The 22,449-nt window shown below is 46.7% G+C and overlaps 1 protein-coding gene across 1 annotated transcript in view; it reads left to right on the plus strand.

Moving 5' to 3' along the window:
- Positions 1–22,449, plus strand: part of LOC130295831 (uncharacterized) — a 139,566-nt gene that overhangs the window by 70,617 nt on the left and 46,500 nt on the right. The window contains exons 5-6 of the mRNA XM_056547079.1: positions 7,273–8,170; positions 8,886–10,419. Of these exons, the coding sequence (XP_056403054.1) occupies positions 7,273–8,170; positions 8,886–10,419 (2,432 nt within the window). The remainder of the gene's footprint in view (positions 1–7,272; positions 8,171–8,885; positions 10,420–22,449) is intronic.

Below are 22,449 nucleotides of genomic sequence, written 5' to 3' on the forward strand. Positions count from 1 at the left end.
GTGATGACTGGAGAGGTGACACTGCTGGGAATGCTGGGACATTATACAGTAATGGAGGGGTCTGGTGATGACTGGAGAGGTGACACTGCTGGGAATGCTGGGACATTATACAGTAATGGAGGGGTCTGGTGATGACTGGAGAGGTGACACTGCTGGGAATGCTGGGACATAATACAGTAATGGAGGGGTCTGGTGATGTCTGGAGAGGTGACCCTGCTGGGACATTATACAGTAATGGAGGGGTCTGGTGATGACTGGAGAGGTGACCCTGCTGGGACATTATACAGTAATGTAGGGGTCTGGTGATGACTGGAGAGGTGACCCTGCTGGGAATGCTGGGACATAATACAGTAATGGAGGGGTCTGGTGATGACTGGAGAGGTGACACTGCTTGGAATGCTGGGACATTATACAGTAATGGAGGGGTCTGGTGATGACTGGAGAGGTGACACTGCTGGGACATTATACAGTAATGGAGGGGTCTGGTGATGACTGGAGAGGTGACACTGCTGGGAATGCTGGGACATTATACAGTAATGGAGGGGTCTGGTGATGACTGGAGAGGTGACCCTGCTGGGACATTATACAGTAATGGAGGGGTCTGATAATGACTGGATAGGTGACACTGCTGGGAATGCTGGGACATTATACAGTAATGGAGGGGTCTGGTGATGACTGGAGAGGTGACACTGCTGGGAATGCTGGGACATTATACAGTAATGGAGGGGTCTGGTGATGACTGGAGAGGTGACACTGCTGGGAATGCTGGGACATTATACAGTAATGGAGGGGTCTGGTGATGACTGGAGAGGTGACACTGCTGGGAATGCTGGGACATTATACAGTAATGGAGGGGTCTGGTGATGACTGGAGAGGTGACACTGCTGGGACATTATACAGTAATGGAGGGGGCTGGTGATGACTGGAGAGGTGACACTGCTGGGAATGCTGGGACATTATACAGTAATGGAGGGGTCTGGTGATGACTGGAGAGGTGACACTGCTGGGAATGCTGGGACATTATACAGTAATGGAGGGGTCTGGTGATGACTGGAGAGGTGACCCTGCTGGGACATTATACAGTAATGGAGGGGTCTGATAATGACTGGATAGGTGACACTGCTGGGAATGCTGGGACATTATACAGTAATGGAGGGGTCTGGTGATGACTGGAGAGGTGACACTGCTGGGAATGCTGGGACATTATACAGTAATGGAGGGGTCTGGTGATGACTGGAGAGGTGACACTGCTGGGAATGCTGGGACATTATACAGTAATGGAGGGGTCTGGTGATGACTGGAGAGGTGACACTGCTGGGAATGCTGGGACATTATACAGTAATGGAGGGGTCTGGTGATGACTGGAGAGGTGACACTGCTGGGAATGCTGGGACATAATACAGTAATGGAGGGGTCTGGTGATGTCTGGAGAGGTGACCCTGCTGGGACATTATACAGTAATGGAGGGGTCTGGTGATGACTGGAGAGGTGACCCTGCTGGGACATTATACAGTAATGTAGGGGTCTGGTGATGACTGGAGAGGTGACCCTGCTGGGAATGCTGGGACATAATACAGTAATGGAGGGGTCTGGTGATGACTGGAGAGGTGACACTGCTTGGAATGCTGGGACATTATACAGTAATGGAGGGGTCTGGTGATGACTGGAGAGGTGACACTGCTGGGACATTATACAGTAATGGAGGGGTCTGGTGATGACTGGAGAGGTGACACTGCTGGGAATGCTGGGACATTATACAGTAATGGAGGGGTCTGGTGATGACTGGAGAGGTGACCCTGCTGGGACATTATACAGTAATGGAGGGGTCTGATAATGACTGGATAGGTGACACTGCTGGGAATGCTGGGACATTATACAGTAATGGAGGGGTCTGGTGATGACTGGAGAGGTGACACTGCTGGGAATGCTGGGACATTATACAGTAATGGAGGGGTCTGGTGATGACTGGAGAGGTGACACTGCTGGGAATGCTGGGACATTATACAGTAATGGAGGGGTCTGGTGATGACTGGAGAGGTGACACTGCTGGGAATGCTGGGACATTATACAGTAATGGAGGGGTCTGGTGATGACTGGAGAGGTGACACTGCTGGGAATGCTGGGACATTATACAGTAATGGAGGGGTCTGGTGATGACTGGAGAGGTGACACTGCTGGGAATGCTGGGACATTATACAGTAATGGAGGGGGCTGGTGATGACTGGAGAGGTGACACTGCTGGGAATGCTGGGACATTATACAGTAATGGAGGGGTCTGGTGATGACTGGAGAGGTGACACTGCTGGGAATGCTGGGACATTATACAGTAATGGAGGGGTCTGGTGATGACTGGAGAGGTGACACTGCTGGGAATGCTGGGACATTATACAGTAATGGAGGGGGCTGGTGATGACTGGAGAGGTGACACTGCTGGGAATGCTGGGACATTATACAGTAATGGAGGGGTCTGGTGATGACTGGAGAGGTGACACTGCTGGGAATGCTGGGACATTATACAGTAACACCACTGGAGGGGTCGGGGTGATGACTGTATCATTGTGTGTCAGGTTCCTATAAGGTGTCAGGACGTGGCGGTCTATTTCTCCATGGAGGAGTGGGAGTATGTAGAAGGACACAAGGATCAGTACAAGGATCAGGTGATGATGGAGGATCAGCAGCCCCTCACATCAGCAGGTAATAGACATGACTATATACACACGTCCTCTCATTATTTGTATGTAAAGAATGAATTCAGTCTCTGTATGTGTTCCCTACAGTCAGATCCAGTAAGAGAACAGCAGCAGAGAGGTGTCCCCGTCCTCTTCTTCCGCAGGATGATCAGGTAGATGGAGATATTCCCATTTGTTTTTTTTCCAACAATAACACTCTGTTTACCTCACAGGGCACTTAAAATACACAATTCTAAATGTATTTTCTCCCTTAATCCACCCTCTTATCCCCCACCCCCATTCTCTTACACTATCTTAACCTACTAGATGCGTGCATCCTTCTCAACCCAGCCTTCCTATCTTAATATAATCTAACTACTCTTCCTTCACCTCCTGTCTTCCATACTTTCCTTATCCCCCCCCCCAAATCCATGCTTTCCTTTACTTAGATTTTTTAGTCAACCTCCTATCTTCATATCAACTGCAGGGAACCTTAATTCCAAAGCATAGGGTTACAAGGGAGGCCTTCTCAGGACACAAACTCGTTCTGACTCTCCCTCTGCAACCACAGGATAGAATTATTGTCCACTCTGGATTGACCAGGGTGCAAGGATTTTACGGTACAATTCATTTGCCCCCCCCCCCCTCCCCATTTTCTTTTAAAGTACTATATAAATTCTTGGTTCCATATATAATTCTTTTCTGTATAAGGAGCAAAACCTTTCCAGTTTGGTGTTGTTCTTCATTGTCATGAGATCTATTTCTGGCACACTACACCACTGAGTGCTCTGAAATATTTATATAAGAAATATTTTAGGATGTAGAGTCCACCCTGCTGTAGAAAGTCCCTGACTCACGCAGTCGGCTATCATGTTGAGGGAACAGCAAACATGAACTGCGGAAAGGTGGATGAAGTTCCGCTCTGCTCAATCCAGGATCATCTCCATATTTCTGAGGAGAGGTTGAGATTTCATGCCTACCTGCTTGTCTATATAAAGTACTGATGGCATGTTGTCTGAATGGACTTTTACTGCTTGGCACCAAATTTGGGGAGCAGAGTGAAGGAGTGCAAGCCGGATTGCCCTGACTTCTCGAAGATAACAGCCAGTCCTGAGGAGTCCTTGGACTGGCATTTCTAGAAGGTGCACTCCACAGCCTACAAGGGATGCATCCGTGGTCAACATGACCCAAGCAGACTGGATCAGGGGAATTACATAGAAACATAACATAGAATTCATATCCTCTAGGGGACGCCACCACCTGAGCTGAACAAGACAGGGAGCACATGGTCTGAAGCCTATCTGGGCTGTGATTCCACCTGGCCAGATCTTCCAACAGTAGAGGCCAATGGTGCCTGAGCACCAATGGAACTGCATCCGCAGTTGCTGACATGAGCCCCAAGATCTTCATGAGTGTTTCAATAAACACTTAACAGGGAACAAAAAAGGACTTTGCCCCCCTCTGTACTTTCTCTTACCTTTCTGGAGTGAGATAGATCCATCTGGGAAAAGTCTATGAGGAATCCGAGTAATTTGACTAAAGTCGCAGGATGGATGTTTGACTCCTCCCAATTTATTGTAGGGAACTATATTTAGCCCCAAAGCCTTATGGAAGCCAAGCAGCAAACTGAAGGTGTTTGAGAACTCCTCCTACCTGGACAGCAATCCTTAAGTACCTACAGGGTAAGTGGGTATATGGAGATAGGCATCTTTGAAATCCTTATTCCCCATAAAATTTCCTTGGTTGAGAATTTTGACAACGGACTGAATAATTTCCATCTGGAAATGTTTTCTCCTTAATTGAGAAATCGCAAATAGATTATCATGCTTGAGCCTACGGAATTCTTGGGCACCAGAAAGAATGTAGAATAGATCCCTGTTCCATGCTCCAGACTAGGAACCTCCTCTTTGGCTCCTTTGACCAGTATTCTTAAATGTAGTTCTCCAAAGCAGTCTGTTTTGCTTAAAGGGGTACTCCGGTGCTTACACATCTTATTCCCTATCCAAAGGATAGGGGATAAGATGCCTGATCGCGGGAGTCCCGCAGCTGGGGACTATCACGCCCCCTCCCGTAGGCTTGCATTGAGGGGCGGAGCATGACGTCACACGGGGGTGTGACGTCACACGCCGCCGGCCCTGTGGTCGCCCGTAATCAGTCCCGGAGTGAACACGCTCCAGGGACTGATTATAAACGGGGTGCCGCGTGCATGATCACGGGCGTCCCCAGCTGCGGGACTCCCGCGATCCGGCATCTTATCCCCTATCCTTTGGATAGGGGATAAGATGTCTAAGCACCGGAGTACCCCTTTAAGGAAGAAAGAAGTCTTGTCTTTACAAACTTTCCTAAAAAAGGAAGGTAAGATCTTTGCTGTATCCATTTGCTGCCATCCTTAGGACCCAAGGATCTTAGTTGTTTTGGGCGCAAACCACTATGAAATGGAATAGACAACCTCCTATGGGAAGATGTGGAGCTGTTACAGGGAATAAAGTCAGGGACAGAATGAGGGGACCGAACGGATACCCAGAGCCTCATTAAGGCCAGAAGCCATAATTCAAACTTCTTGTCCTTGGAACCACAGGAGAACTTTTTCCCATTACATTGCTCTTCCCACTCCCTATGGGGCCTGGACTCAGGGTAGACCTAACCCATCTACGCTGCCTGTCCCGACCGCAAAAGGACTGAGAAAGATTTTTGCCTTTTCTGTCACACAGTCCTTCCATTATGAGGCCAAGCTCAGAACCGAAAAGTCTGGCGAGCTCGAAGAGTAGAGTACACAGATTGCATATAGAGGTGCTGTCCACCATCCACAAGAGCCTTGGACTTGGATGCTAACTTCAGGGGGCTTTATCACAAAGAAAATCTGTCGCTAAATTTACAGACTTGATGATCTAAAATGTAATCTCTAAATACTCCGCTATCAATATTTTCCTGGATGAATTTAAGACTACTCATTAGGAAGTAAGCCACTCCCAAAGAGACCAAAACAACAGATGCAGAAGTAGTAGAACTACAGTGCGTTTAGATTATTTTGATATAGCAGGGGCATTGCTAGGGACCTAAAACATCCGGGGCATGGGCCCACTCCATCATGCTCACAAGTTAACATACTCAAATAACCAATTGTAATCTCGTATACAAGATATAATCAGTCTTAAAGACTCAGAACATTAAGACACTTAAAAAATGAATGGGGCCGTAAGCCATGCACTTTTCATTGTATATTGGTGCTAATGGGCTAGTGCAGCTCAGCTCACGTTCATGTCAACGGAGGCCGAGCACATTTTGTATGTGTGCCAGATCCGCAGCTTGCACGAACATCTGATCGGCTATGTCTCAGCCGCCTGCTGATCAGACATTGATGAACTATCCTAAGGACAGACCACCAATGTTAAAAGTCTGGAAAGAACATTTATGATAAGTGATAGTGAGCAATGAAGTCTACTCTACATCCACTGTACAGGGAAAGCCACTGTGGCGTGTCGTTGGCTGTTCTCCCAAGCAGCCACTGTGATACTCCTAAATGGCCGCAGTGGATGCCTGAAGACAGTGGCGTTGCTAGGGTTGGTGTCACCCGATGCGGTAAAAAATGGTGTCACCCCAACCTCATATCCCCCGAAGAATATGTTTTAGCCTGTTGTAACAGATGCCAGTGGTGTAGCTCGTTGCGGAAAATTATTTTCAGTATAATAAACAAATATATCAAATGCCACAGAATGGGACAGTGCTAGCAAAATTTTAACCATTTAAAACTAAAGCTCCCAGTATGACCTAAGCAGTGGTAAGGTTATACTGGGAGTTGTTGTTACACCCATCATTAGTGCAGAACTTACAAATGACTACAGCTCTGATGGGACAGAATATAATACTACCACACAATGCAGTCTTTGAATATAATACTACCACACACTGTACCCTGTCCTGTGCCTTCATCATATAAATGCCCCCTGTCCTGTGCCCACACGTAATTATGCCCTGTCCTGTTCCCCTAAATTAAATGCCCCCTGTAATGTGCCCCTCAGATATAATGCCCCCTGTAATGTCTGCTATATAAGAGAAAGGTAGGTAAGAAGAAATATATCAAATGCCACAGAATGGAACAGTGCTAGCAAAATTATAATAAGAGAAAGGTAGGTAAGAAGAAGGGTAATGGGTGAATGGATATTCAGCATCATGGAATAAATGATAGCGCCATAGAATTGAAACTCATGGACTAGAGATCAAATCGGATATTTTAACAATGTGGGGAGGTTAACCAGCAGTGCCACCTTTTGGAAAATAATTCAAATCTGCCAGATCCTAAAGCTATGAATTTCTCAACAGAGAGAGTCTTATTTTCTTTGCTGACAAGATTTTCTAGAGAAGGAACCACATCATTGGTTTAAATGCTAAAGCTAATCAGAGTTCATGTGTTTGAGATTGTCATTATGTCCTGAATTAATTTCTATGTCCGGCTAATAGGAGACCTGCAGCCATGTTGCTAATATAACTCCTGTAATTTTTGGTCATCATATTTAATGATAATTAATGGTCTATTCTGCTCATATAAAACAGTCCTTTTTACTTCACATACTGTCTTATAATTTTTACAATATCTCTTTTACAGCTTATAAATCGGGGTAAAGATCTGAACTATATTATTGCTCCAGAGACAGATGTGAGCGGTGATGAGCAGTATAAGGAGGACATTTCTACAGGGAAAGATCTGATCTATATTAATACTTCAGACATAAGGAAAGAAGTCAAGACAGATGTGAGGAGTGATGAGCAGTATAAGGAGAATATTCCTACAGGGAAAGATTTGATCTATATTAATGCTACAGAAATAAGGGAAGAAGAAAAAGAGACAAATGTGAGCGGAGATCAGCAGTATAAGGAGGACATTTCTACAAAGAAAAATCTAAACTATAATAATGATACAGGCATAAGGGAAGAAGAAGAAAGAGAGACAGATGTGAGTGGTGATAAGCAGTATATGGAGGACATTCCTACAGGAAAAGATCTGATCTTTATTAATGCTATAAACATAAAAGAAGAAGAAGAAGAGACAGATGTGAGGGGTGAGGAGCAGTATATAGAGGATGTTCCTACAGAAAAAGATATGATCTGTATTAATGCTACAGACATAAGGGTAAAAGAAGAAGAAGAGACTGATGTTAGGGTTGAAGAGCAGTATATGGAGGACATTACTACAGGGAAAGATCTGAACTATATTGATGCTACAGGCATAAAGGTAGAAGAAGAAGAGACAGATGTGAGGGGTGATGGGCAGTATATGGAGAACATTCCTACGGGTAAAGATCTGAACTATATTAATGCTACAGGCATAAGGGTAAAAGAGGAAGAGACAGATGTGAGCAGTGATGAGCAGTATAAGAAGGACATTCCTACAGAGCAAGATCTGAACTATATTAATGCTATAGACATAATAGTAAAAGAAGAGGAGACAGATGTGAGCGGTGATGAGCAGGATATTGAGGACATTCCTACAAGTAGCCACCCAGGTGAGTAGTAACCACTAAATGCAGAGAACAGTCAGAGATTCCCCCTCAGAAAATCTGAAGTTAGTAGTAAAAAAAAAGGTGGTCCATGGTTAAAAGAACAGGAGAATAAAGAAAGACAGAAGGTGATTAAGTGGTTTATGCACAATAGAATCAGATGGTTTGAGATTATACAAGAAAGTGCATAGTACATGGCCAAGGGATAAAGAAGAGGGACTGATAATTGGATCTGTTGTGTAATTTTTCAAATATTGTGAACTCTGTAGTGTCACCAGTGTTGTTGAGGCATAACCATGATTGAAATAATTTATGATCTGAACAGAGGGTAGTAAGTGGAACCACGATTTCTGCAGTTCAGGATATTGCACAAAAATACTATCAATTAATGCAACCTTATTAAGGTTATATTTAGAGATGAGCGAAGTTACAGTACTTCGATTCTGCACGAACCTCGCGGCTCAGCGGTTGCTGACTTTAGCTGCATAAATAAGTTCAGCTTTCAGGTGCTCCGGTGGGCTGGAAAAGATGGATACAGTCCTTGGAGACTCTCCCAGGACTGTATCCACCTTTTCCAGCCCACCGGAGCACCTGAAAGCTGACCTAATTTATGCAGGAAGTCAGCAACCGCCGAGCCGCGAGGTTCTTGCAGAATCGAAGTACTGTAACTTCGCTCATCTCTAGTTGTATTAGCTAAAAGTATTTGTTTTGTTCTTGGCAGATTATCATATCACAGAAGATAAATATGAAGAGCATTTCATTAGCCCAGATACACCCTCAGTCCTTTACAGCCAAGATCTTTCATGTGATTCTTTTATACCAGGCCCATCTTCTGATTTACCACAGACTGTAAAGCAAAATAAAGGTCGCAGAAGATTTGTTGGACATAAAAAAACTCATACAGGGGAGAAGCCGTATTCATGTGCAGAATGTGGGAAATGTTTTACTGTAAAATCAAAGCTGGTCACGCATCAGCGACTTCACACAGGGGAGAAGCCATTTTCATGTTCAGAATGTGGGAAATGTTTTACTTGGAAATCGGAATATACTTTACATCGGAGAACTCACACTGGTGAGAAACCATTCTCGTGCCCAGAATGTGGGAAGGGTTTCGCTAGGAATTTAAGTCTTGTTGAACATCGAAGAACCCACACTGGGGAGAAGCCATTTTCATGTTCAGAATGTGGGAAAAGGTTTATTTTTAAAACAAATCTTACTATACATCAAAGAACACACACAGGGGAGAAGCCATACCCATGCCCAGAATGTGGGAAACGTTTTACTCAGAAAATACATATGGTTGATCATCAAAGAACTCACACAGGAGAGAAGCCATTTGTATGCCCAGAATGTGGTAAATGTTTCTCAATAAAACGAAGTCTTGTTGATCATCAGAAATTCCACACAGGAGAAAAGCCATTTATATGCTCAGAATGTGGGAAATGTTTTGTTTTGAGATCGAAGCTCATTAAACATCAAAGAATTCACACAGGGGAGAAGCCATATTTATGTTCTGAATGTGGGAAATGTTTTATTCAGAAAAGTCAACTTGTTAAACATCAAAGAATTCACACTGGGGAGAAGCCATTTTCATGTTCAGAATGTGGAAAAGGTTTTATTCTGAATTCAGATCTTGTTAACCATCTCAGAACTCACACAGGGGAAAAGCCATTTCCCTGCTTGGAATGTGGGAAATGTTTTATTATGAATTCCCATCTTGTTAAACATCAAAGAACTCACACAGGGGAGAAGCCTATACAGTGCACAGAATGTGGGAAATGTTTTACTTCCAAATCACATCTTGTTCAACATCTGAGAATTCACACAGGAGAGAAGCCATTTCCATGCCTAGAATGTGGGAAATCTTTTACTTCAAAATCACAACTTATACAACATCAAATAACTCACACAGGGGTGAGATCATTCCCATGTCCATATTGCGAGAAATCATTTACTCGAAAATCGATACTTCTTCAACATGAGAAAATTCACACAGGGGAGAAGCCATTTACGTGCCAAGAATGTGGGAAATCTTATACTCGTAAATCACTACTCGTTGAACATCAGAGGAGTCACACAGGGGAGAGGCCATTTAAATGTTCAGAATGTGGTAAAGCTTATACCTTAAAGAAAACTCTTATCGAACATCAAAGAACTCACACAGGGGAGATGCCATTTTCGTGTCCAGAATGTGGAAAATGTTTCCTAAGAAAAGGACATCTTGTTAAACATCAGAAAAGTCACACAGAGGAGAAGCCATTATCATGAACCATATGTGAAAAGTTTGTAACCACAAGTTGGCTTTAAATCAACATGAAAAAATATTAATGACCAGAACGTGGGAAAGATTTTACCCACAAATATATAATTTTTTTTTTTAACTTTCAACTTTTTTTTGTTTAGAAATAGTATGGAAATACAACCATTGTGGTAAACCATTGTAGTCAAAGTAATGTCACATGTTCTGTGAGAGCAATAGAACACAGTGTAATGATTGTAACGTATATAATTACTAATAAATGTCTCACTAGATCCCACACATTGTGTAATTTTATTTAGTGCACTTTAGTGTTCTGTTTTTAGAACTGTATACCACGTCTGTACCAGGAAGGAGAGTCTCCTATCCACAGACCCTAAGTACTTTTTGTGGTCTAACACTCCAATAACTGTGCAAGGATATGCATTGGTCAGTGGGTATATGCCCACTGGGCCTCTGGTTTTGAACCATTTCTAAAGGCATTGGCTTAGCGGTCTCTTTGTTTTCACCCTTTAAAGGGGTACTCTGCTGCTAGACATCTTATCCCCTATACAAAGGATAGGGGATAAGATGTCTGATTGTGGGGGTCCACTGCTGGGGCCCCTCCGAGATCTCCTGCAGCAGCACCCGGCGTTCTAAACAAATGCGGGGTTCCTGCGGCAGTGGCCGTGACGTCACGGCCACGCTCCCTCATTATGTCACGCCATGCCCCCTCCATGCTTGTCTATGGGAGGGGGGCATGTCTGCCGACACGGGGCATGGCTGTGACGTCACGGCCACGCTCCCTCATGATGTCACGCCATGCCCCCTCCATGCTTGTCTATGGGAGGGGGCATGTCTGCCGACACGGGGCATGGCTGTGACATCACGGCCTTCGGCTTTGAGCATTCGGAACAAAATGTTCAGAACGCTAGAGCACCAGATTACCCCTTTAACCTATTTACAGGTATCTGGTCTTTGCTGCAGGAGACCACCAAGTCCCTACTTCTAGGAGTCATCCCAGTATAGGTGGCAGCTGACCGTGCAGGCCATGAAAGGCCACTGCTAAACACTAGTGGGTCAGACAAAGAAGACGAGCACAGTCCAAGGTCTGGGGCCTGTAAACTACGCTTTTGGCCAATCATGCAAGAGGTCAGGGCATGAAGCACAGGTTCAGAATTCGGGGACAAGCCGAGGTCAGACACGGGTATCTAGCAGAATATAAACACCAGGCATAGATGATGTACAGGTCATACAGAGAAACAGATCATACACATGAACATCTTTACTGGAAGTCAGGCAGGGTAGAGCTGGTGAAGCTGCCTGACAGAGCAGGCACTAGATAGACATTGACTTCTTCCTGCTATATAATCTATGGGTACGTCATAGGCAGAAGTATGTTTGTGCGATATAAGGTACCCATATGTCATATCGATTTTGTGACCTCAGAACTAGAGTGCACCCGCAACTGCTGTGACCAAGATCTCACCGGTCTCTGCAGTTGTAACCCTGTAGATGTCATAGTCAGTACTGATTTGTTCTACATAACTATAATGGTATTTATCCTGCAGATTGAACTCCCTAAAAAAAAAAGAAATTAGAATTGCTAATGGCCTCCATTATGGTGCAATGAAAATAATCAAAAGGTAGCCTGTATCAAAAAATTGGTACCATTAAAAAGTACAACTCTATCCAGAACCCAGATGCTATCGGGATCTTCATAGGGCTGTGCCATGGTGAACTGTGCAATGATCCCTTCCCTCGCAAAAGTTTCCTTGGGTTATCTGAGACATGACTTTCTTGTGGCGCATCCAGAAAGCGAATTCATAGATTTGAGTCTGTCTCTGACTATGCCAGGTTCGGAGAATGAGTCACACCTAGTCTTTCCTTTGCAATCAAACCCTTTTGAAAATGTGTTTCTCCTGAATGCCACCTCTTCTAATACCTCTGTAGCGGGACTTGCTGGGCAGCATTAAGCTTAGATGCGTTGAGCTGAAAATATTAAAGATGGGAGAGAACTCTTTCTGAATGCAAGAGAGCTGCAGGTCAGGTGTTCTCCAGTGAAAGACATGTGTATGCTCTGGCCATAGCTACTACTCCAGTGCTGCACTCTGACAACTGCATGGAGTGGCCCACCTTCTCCTCCACAAGGTGGAGATGACTCTCCCAGAGAATTAATAGTGACTGTGTATGCACCACCCGGGCTTTTGTTCACCTTGCCTTCAAAAAAGTGGGATAACGATCAAAAGGTAGCATGTATAAAAAAAAAAATGGTACCAATAAAAAGTACAGCTCTTCCTGCAAAAAAAGGCCCTAATACAACAAAGCAAAAAAGTTATGCAAATGTTAAAAGTAATTTTGTTGTGAAAAGGAATAAAAACAGATAAAAAAATATATATAAATTAATTATTGACATAATTGTACGGACCTCTAAAATAAAGATCACATCATAAATAACAATTACAATATCACAAACAACTCCTCCAAGAAAACAATGGGATTTTCTGGTGGGCACCAAGAGAGTCTACTCCAAGACGCATGCAACGCGTTTCACTGCAACAGCAGCTTCCTCAGGCCTGGTGCCTATATTAACATTGCTACAACCTTCTGATGCTGTTTCCCATGCTGCTCTAACTTATGGTGGTCTTCACTTCTCCCATACCTCAAGATCTGACAACAGGCATGGTGGGGGGGAGTTGGGAACCTCTGACCTCGTCTTTCCAAACTTTGCACTGTCTCTAACTTTACTTATTCTCCTCCGCAGATCTCTGATAGGGAAGGAGAGAAGCTTGTGGTCAAAGTCTCTCATCATTTCCTGGACAATCCAACCTCATACACTTGAAGAAACCTACATACTGTAAATACCAAACAACTTATAGACACTTTACAGTCTTCACTGTCCAAAATCTCTTCCCTCTTCTGTCCCAGTCTAGCAGATAAACAATACCATGACACCCTCAAGGCCACCCTGGATGAAGCAGCACCTCCCAACACAGACAGCAGCTACCCTAGCACACGCTAAAAACCTGCTTTCTTCAGCGGTGTGCTGAACATCTGTGGAGGAAAGCTAACACATTAGCAGGCTATCTACTCTATAAATTCATGCTTAAATCCCATTACTCTGCTCTTCACCTCGCCAAACAAAACTATTTCACCTCCTCACACAACCAAAAACGACTCTTTGACACTTTCAGCTCTCTCTAGAAGATACTCTAGTGGTGGTATTTGGTCACACAAAGTACATGCATGGTGCATTCTGTTTTCTCCTTCTACTGGTGATTTCATAGCGCTGAAGACACAATCTAAACAGCGTAGGTATCATTAGAGGGTTCGAGGTAAGTAGAGGTATAAGCACAGTTAGGAAACCACCCCCTCCCACTGGATAACCCCCTTTAAAATAGGAATTCTGTGATGCAGCTGGAAGAAGACAGAAGTGAATGGAAATGTTAGTAAAAGTGGAGGAAGCTCTTCATATTTACTTCCGAACAATGGTCACCAATGGATATTCCTACAAAATATTTCAGATTGTGCCTTTAATGCCATGAAATGCGTGTACTTTGCTTTCTGAAGACATCTACAAATAGATGAGCCATTAGTAATGAGAAAAATTCTCAGGGCTGCCGTGAGAAATTTTGAAGCCCCCTTACACAGCTCAAGACCTGTCCGTCCCCAAGTCTGCCCTCACTATCTTCTTCATCGTCTATGAGAAAAATATTTCTAAATCACAGAACAGTAAAAAAGGAGGAAATATTATCACCATTCATATTACCATCATGTTACTGACCAAATCCTATATACCAAGACAAATAGCAATAATACCAGTATATTATTGCTAATGCTATACTATCACCATTTATATTATCATCATTATGTTACTGACCAAATCCATTATACTGAGACCAATATTACCCCTAATATCAGTATACAAAGATGAATATTATCACCACCATACATATTACTATCATACTGTTACTGACCGAATCCTATAGACTGAGACCAATATTATCCATAATAACTGTATATAAGGAGGAATATTCTCAATATATATATTACCATCATACTGTTACTGACCAAATCCTGTATACTGAGAATAAAATTACCAATATTAATACCAGTATACAACTGAGAATAATACTGCCACACGAGACTAGAGGGAGTAGGGGTGTCACGATGCCGGCTGGCAGGTAGTGGACCCTCTGTGCCAGAGAGGGATTGGCGTGGACCGTGCTAGTGGACCGGTTCTAAGCCACTACTGGTTTTCACCAGAGCCCGCCGCAAAGCGGGATGGTCTTGCTGCGGCGGTAGTGACCAGGTCGTATCCACTAGCAACGGCTCACCTCTCTGGCTGCTGAAGATAGGCGCGGTACAAGGGAGTAGGCAGAAGCAAGGTCGGACGTAGCAGAAGGTCGGGGCAGGCAGCAAGGATCGTAGTCAGGGGCAACGGCAGAAGGTCTGGAAACACTGGCAAGGGACACACAAGGAACGCTTTCACTGGCACTAAGGCAACAAGATCCGGCAAGGGAGTGCAAGGGAAGTGAGGTAATATAGGGAGTGCACAGGTGATAACCCTAATTGGAACCACTGCGCCAATCAGCGGCGCAGTGGCCCTTTAAATCGCAGAGACCCGGCGCGCGCGCGCCCTAGGGAGCGGGGCCGCGCGCGCCGGGACAGAACAGACGGGGAGCGGGTCAGGTAGGGGAGCCGGGGTGCGCATCGCGAGCGGGCGCTACCCGCATCGCGAATCGCATCCCGGCTGGCAGCAGGATCGCAGCGCCCCGGGTCAGAGGACGTGACCGGAGCGCTGCAGCGAAGGGGGTGAAGCGAGCGCTCCGGGGAGGAGCGGGGACCCGGAGCGCTCGGCGTAACAGTACCCCCCCCCTTGGGTCTCCCCCTCTTCTTGGAGCCTGAGAACCTGAGGAGCAGACTTTTGTCAAGGATGTTGTCCTCAGGTTCCCAGGATCTCTCTTCAGGACCACAACCCTCCCAGTCCACTAAAAAAAAATTCTTTCCTCTGACCTTTTTGGCAGCCAAAATTTCCTTGACCGAGAAGACGTCCGAGGAGCCGGAAACAGGAGTGGGAGGAACAGATTTGGGAGAAAAACGGTTGAGGATGAGTGGTTTGAGAAGAGAGACGTGAAAGGCATTAGGGATACGAAGAGAAGGAGGAAGAAGAAGTTTATAAGAGACAGGATTAATTTGACACAAAATTTTGAAAGGACCAAGATAGCGTGGTCCCAACTTGTAGCTAGGGACACGGAAGCGGACATATTTAGCGGAGAGCCATACCTTGTCTCCAGGGGAAAAAACGGGAGGAGCTCTTCTTTTCTTATCTGCGAACCTCTTCATGCGTGAAGAAGCCTGTAAGAGAGAATTTTGGGTCTCTCTCCATATAATGGAAAGGTCACGAGAAATTTCATCCACAGCGGGCAGACCAGAGGGCAAGGGGGTAGGGAGGGGGGGAAGAGGGTGACGGCCGTACACCACGAAAAATGGGGATTTGGAGGAAGATTCAGAGACCCTGAAGTTATACGAAAATTCGGCCCATGGAAGGAGATCTGCCCAGTCATCCTGGCGGGAGGAAACAAAATGTCGCAAATAATCACCCAGGATCTGGTTAATTCTTTCTACTTGTCCATTGGACTGGGGATGATATGCAGAGGAAAAATTTAATTTAATCTGGAGTTGTTTACAGAGAGCCCTCCAGAATTTAGACACGAATTGGACCCCTCTATCCGAGACAATCTGCGTAGGCAACCCGTGAAGACGAAAAATGTGTAGAAAAAATTGTTTAGCCAACTGAGGCGCAGAAGGAAGACCAGGAAGAGGGATGAAATGTGCCATTTTGGAGAATCGATCAACGACCACCCAAATAACGGTGTTGCCACGGGAAGGGGGTAAATCAGTAATAAAATCCATACCAATCAGGGACCAAGGCTGTTCGGGGACAGGCAGAGGATGAAGAAAACCAGCGGGCTTCTGGCGAGGAGTCTTATCCCGGGCACAGATAGTGCAGGCTCGCACAAAGTCCCCAACATCCGTCTCCAGAGTCGGCCACCAATAGAAGCGGGAGATGAGTTGCACAGATTTCTTGATGCCGGCATGACCTGCGAGATGGGAGGAGTGACCCCATTTGAGGATTCCGAGGCGTTGGCGTGGAGAAACAAAGGTCTTTCCTGGAGGAGTCTGCCTGATGGAGGCAGGAGAAGTGGAGATCAGGCAGTCAGGTGGAATGATGTGTTGCGGAGGGAGATCAACTTCTGAGGCATCCGAGGAACGAGAGAGAGCATCGGCCCTAATGTTCTTATCGGCAGGACGAAAGTGAATCTCAAAATTAAATCGGGCAAAGAACAGAGACCACCGGGCCTGGCGAGGATTCAGCCGTTGGGCCGACTGGAGGTAGGAGAGGTTCTTGTGGTCGGTGTAGATAATAACAGGAAATCTTGATCCCTCCAGCAGATGCCTCCATTCCTCAAGTGCTAATTTAATGGCTAGAAGCTCTCGATCCCCGATGGAGTAGTTCCTCTCCGCTGGAGAGAAGGTCCTAGAGAAAAAACCACAAGTGACAGCATGCCCGGAAGGATTTTTTTGTAGAAGGACAGCTCCAGCTCCTACTGAGGAGGCATCAACCTCCAATAGGAAGGGTTTGGAAGGGTCAGGTCTGGAGAGCACGGGAGCCGAAGAAAAGGCAGACTTGAGTCGTTTAAAGGAGTCTTCTGCTTGAGGAGGCCAGGACTTGGGATCAGCATTTTTCTTGGTTAAAGCCACGATAGGAGCCACAATGGTAGAAAAATGTGGAATAAATTGCCTGTAATAATTGGCGAACCCCAAAAAGCGTTGGATAGCACGGAGTCCGGAGGGGCGTGGCCAATTTAAGACGGCAGAGAGTTTGTCTGGATCCATCTGTAGTCCCTGGCCAGAGACCAAATATCCTAGAAAAGGAAGAGATTGGCATTCAAACAGACATTTCTCAATTTTGGCATAGAGTTGGTTGTCACGAAGTCTCTGAAGAACCATACGGACATGCTGGCGGTGTTCTTCTAGATTGGCAGAAAAAATTAGGATATCGTCCAGATATACCACAACACAGGAGTATAATAGATCACGAAAAATTTCATTGACAAAGTCTTGGAAGACGGCAGGGGCATTACACAGTCCAAAGGGCATGACCAGATACTCAAAGTGTCCATCTCTGGTGTTAAATGCCGTTTTCCACTCGTCCCCCTCTCTGATGCGGATGAGGTTATAGGCGCCTCTTAAGTCCAATTTAGTGAAGATGTGGGCACCTTGGAGGCGATCAAAGAGTTCAGAGATGAGGGGTAAGGGGTAGCGGTTCTTAACCGTGATTTTATTAAGACCGCGGTAGTCAATGCAAGGACGTAGGGAGCCATCTTTTTTGGACACAAAGAAAAATCCGGCTCCGGCAGGAGAGGAGGATTTACGGATAAAGCCCTTTTTTAGATTCTCCTGGACGTATTCGGACATGGCAAGAGTCTCTGGGGCAGAGAGAGGATAAATTCTGCCCCGGGGTGGAGTAGTACCCGGGAGGAGGTCGATAGGGCAATCATAAGGCCTGTGAGGAGGTAGAGTCTCAGCTTGTTTTTTGCAGAAGACATCCGCGAAGTCCATATAGGCCTTAGGGAGACCGGTTACTGGAGGAACCACAGAGTTACGGCAAGGGTTACTGGGAACCGGTTTTTGACAGTTCTTGGAACAAGAGGACCCCCAACTCTTGATCTCCCCAGTGGACCAATCCAGGGTTGGGGAATGAAGTTGAAGCCAGGGAAGTCCAAGGAGAATCTCCGAGGTGCAATTGGGGAGGACCAAAAGTTCAATCCTCTCATGATGAGATCCGATGCTCATAAGAAGGGGCTCCGTGCGGAAACGTATGGTACAGTCCAATCTTTCATTATTTACACAATTGATGTAGAGGGGTCTGGCGAGACCGGTCACTGGGATGTTGAACCTGTTGACGAGAGAGGCCAAAATAAAATTTCCTGCAGATCCAGAGTCCAAGAAAGCCACTGTAGAGAAGGAGAAGGCAGAGGCAGACAACCGCACAGGCACAGTAAGACGTGGAGAAGCAGAGTAGACGTCAAGGACTGTCTCACCTTTGTGCGGAGTCAGCGTACGTCTTTCCAGGCGGGGAGGACGGATAGGACAATCCCTCAGGAAGTGTTCGGTACTAGCACAGTACAGGCAGAGGTTCTCCATACGGCGTCGTGTCCTCTCTTGGGGTGTCAGGCGAGACCGGTCGACCTGCATAGCCTCCACGGCGGGGGGCACAGGAACAGATTGCAGGGGACCAGAGGAGAGCGGAGCCGAGGAGACGAAACGCCTTGTGCGAACAGAGTCCATATCTTGGCGGAGTTCCTGACGCCTTTCAGAAAAACGCATGTCAATGCGAGTGGCTAGGTGAATAAGTTCATGTAGATTAGCAGGAATTTCTCGTGCGGCCAGAACATCTTTGATGTTGCTGGATAGGCCTTTTTTGAAGGTCGCGCAGAGGGCCTCATTATTCCAGGACAATTCTGAAGCAAGTGTACGGAATTGTACGGCGTACTCGCCAACGGAAGAATTACCCTGGACCAGGTTCAACAGGGCAGTCTCAGCAGAAGAGGCTCGGGCAGGTTCCTCAAAGACATTTCGGATTTCCGAGAAGAAGGAGTGTACTGAGGCAGTGACGGGGTCATTGCGGTCCCAGAGCGGTGTGGCCCATGACAGGGCTTTTCCGGACAGAAGACTGACTACGAAAGCCACCTTAGACCTTTCAGTGGGAAACAGGTCCGACATCATCTCCAGATGCAGGGAACATTGGGAGAGAAAGCCACGGCAAAACTTAGAGTCCCCATCAAATTTATCTGGCAAGGATAAGCGTATCCCAGGAGCGGCCACTCGCTGCGGAGGAGGTGCAGGAGCTGGCGGAGGAGATGACTGCTGAAGCTGTGGTAGCAACTGTTGTAGCATAACGGTCAGTTGAGACAGCTGTTGGCCTTGTTGCGCTATCTGTTGTGACTGCTGGGCGACCACCGTGGTGAGGTCAGCGACAACTGGCAGAGGAACTTCAGCGGGATCCATGGCCGGATCTACTGTCACGATGCCGGCTGGCAGGTAGTGGACCCTCTGTGCCAGAGAGGGATTGGCGTGGACCGTGCTAGTGGACCGGTTCTAAGCCACTACTGGTTTTCACCAGAGCCCGCCGCAAAGCGGGATGGTCTTGCTGCGGCGGTAGTGACCAGGTCGTATCCACTAGCAACGGCTCACCTCTCTGGCTGCTGAAGATAGGCGCGGTACAAGGGAGTAGGCAGAAGCAAGGTCGGACGTAGCAGAAGGTCGGGGCAGGCAGCAAGGATCGTAGTCAGGGGCAACGGCAGAAGGTCTGGAAACACTGGCAAGGGACACACAAGGAACGCTTTCACTGGCACTAAGGCAACAAGATCCGGCAAGGGAGTGCAAGGGAAGTGAGGTAATATAGGGAGTGCACAGGTGATAACCCTAATTGGAACCACTGCGCCAATCAGCGGCGCAGTGGCCCTTTAAATCGCAGAGACCCGGCGCGCGCGCGCCCTAGGGAGCGGGGCCGCGCGCGCCGGGACAGAACAGACGGGGAGCGGGTCAGGTAGGGGAGCCGGGGTGCGCATCGCGAGCGGGCGCTACCCGCATCGCGAATCGCATCCCGGCTGGCAGCAGGATCGCAGCGCCCCGGGTCAGAGGACGTGACCGGAGCGCTGCAGCGAAGGGGGTGAAGCGAGCGCTCCGGGGAGGAGCGGGGACCCGGAGCGCTCGGCGTAACAAGGGGAAGTCAGCTTACAGCAGGAGGTTTAAAAATTTAGGTTTATCAAATTTTGACAGGCGGCCTAGGCCTGGCTTGAGGTAGCAGCAGCAAGGCTGGTGACAGTCTAGTGGGAATTATAGTAACTAGCATACAGTAGGAGAAGGCAGACAGAAAAGAGTTGTTGTAGCCTGCATATGGCATGAGGTTCAAAAATTGATTTGATTTGTTTTGCCAGGCGTCCCAGGCCTGGATGAAAGTAGCAGCAGCAAGGGTGATGGCATACTAGTGAGACTGGAAGTAGCCAGCATACCGCAGGAAGAGACAGACTGGTAAAAGTTGTAGTAGCCTGCGGACAGCAGAAGGTTCAAAAATTGATCTGATTAAAATCTTGCCAGCTAGGCGGCCCAAGCCTGGCTGGAAGTAGCAGCAAGCGTGATCGCGGACTAGAGGAATTTGTAGTAGCCAGCAGATTGCAAAAGGTTTAAATTGATTTGATTAAAATTGTGCCAGGCTGGAAGTAGTCAAATTTTGCTCTGCATGCACTGTGCTGCACATGACAACTGCATGGAGTGGCCCATCCTCTGCACCACATGATTGTGCACAGCTGGGACTTGTGGTAACTGTACCCAGCGGATAGCTGGCAGTGGTAGGGTAGTGTTAGCTGTAGCCACCAGATAGCAGGCAATGGTGGACTAGGGATACTTATAGCTAGGCCATTGATACCGCTCCATGTGCTGATGTAGAGGTCTGATTCCTAAAGTTGGACCCTGGCTGTGCCTTACTTTTTCTCTGCAGATACAGCACTGTGCCTGGTTTCCTGCATCTGGTAAGATAGTAAAGAATTTCCACTCCTGTCTCCTGCCATAGCGTTTCATTTAACCTCTTAAGGACCAAGGACGTCCTGAACCCTTTCCCTTTCTATAACGCGGGGTCACAGCGGGTTGGGCCCGGCAACACTAACAATGGCCGGGACCCATGACTAATAGCGTGCAGCACTGATCGCGGTGCCACGTTGAATGCCGCATCTAAAGTGAAAGTAAATCACTGCCAGTTAGCTCAGGGGGCTGTTGGGGCTGTCTGCGGCGAAATTGCTGCATCCCGAACAGCTGTAGGATACGACGAGTGTCTCCTACCCTGCCTCCTGGTGTCCGATCGCCGAATGACTGCTCAGTGCCTGAGATCCAGGCATGAGCAGTCAAGCGGCAGAATCATTGATCAATGATTTCCTTTGAGAAAAGCAAGATACTGTAAAGAGCTAGGTACATGACCACCCGACTTTGCCCCTGTTGTAGAAGGTTTTTTTCTCAAACCTGCAAGTGTGATCGTGGCCTCCTTGTTCCCCCTCAAAACATCCCCACCACACCTACCACCACCAGTCCCACTGGTGCAATGCTTGGCCACTGCATCCCGATCACCACTTCAGTAACACACTCCAAAGGCTGCAGTGACACAACTCCTTCTCGTGGTTCGTGCTGTCCTGCATAGCAGTAGGGGGGAAGCAAAAATAGAGATAATGAAACAGAGTGTCTAGGATGGACAGTTCCTTTAACAGAGATATTTTTGGGTATTGTAAAAGATTTTGATGTTATTTTGATCTTTTTTGGGTTATTTTTCAATTACCTACTGGTTAACTTTAGTGAACCTGTCTTTAACAGCTATTGTCTGTGTGTATCTGCGAGGAGTCCAAATACAGGAAGTGTGGGTGGACAAGCAGGGCTCTGTGCAGTGAGGCTTCATTACAAGCCCCCAGCTCACACAGCAGGATGATTTACAAGCCAGGTGTGATGACTGGTTCTGCCAGAACCCGTAGGGTTAATGCTTTCTAGCCTTGTTGTTTATTTTGGTTGCTGGGACGACGCCTCTGTGCTCCTGGGTGTGGTTCAGCTTGCTGAGCCAATTAGAGTCCTCCTGGTTTCAGCTCAGGCATTCATAAGGAGGCCTTTTCCAGTTATTCCCTGCTTGTGATAGTTCTAGTAACTGACCTAGCAATCTCTTACTCTGTGTTTATTCAAGTTTTCTGTGACTCTTGGCTCAGCTTTTTTTACTTCCCTTTGCTACTCCGTTATTGTACTTTTTCCCCTCTTGGCTTGGGCTCGGTTTGATGACTACGTATTAGGTTATTTTCTGTTAGTTTGTGTGCCTCCTGAGTGTCTGCGACCTGTGTCTGCTTTTTGTAGTTTTTGTGTTGACTATTACTGCCATCACTTATATAGGAAGGGATCGGCACCGTGGCTGCGGACCCGCTGGCTAGGGCAGGTACGTAAGTAGGCAGGGACA

The sequence above is a fragment of the Hyla sarda genome, chromosome 1, assembly GCF_029499605.1.
Source record: "Hyla sarda isolate aHylSar1 chromosome 1, aHylSar1.hap1, whole genome shotgun sequence".
Classification (NCBI taxonomy): Eukaryota; Metazoa; Chordata; class Amphibia; order Anura; family Hylidae; genus Hyla; species Hyla sarda.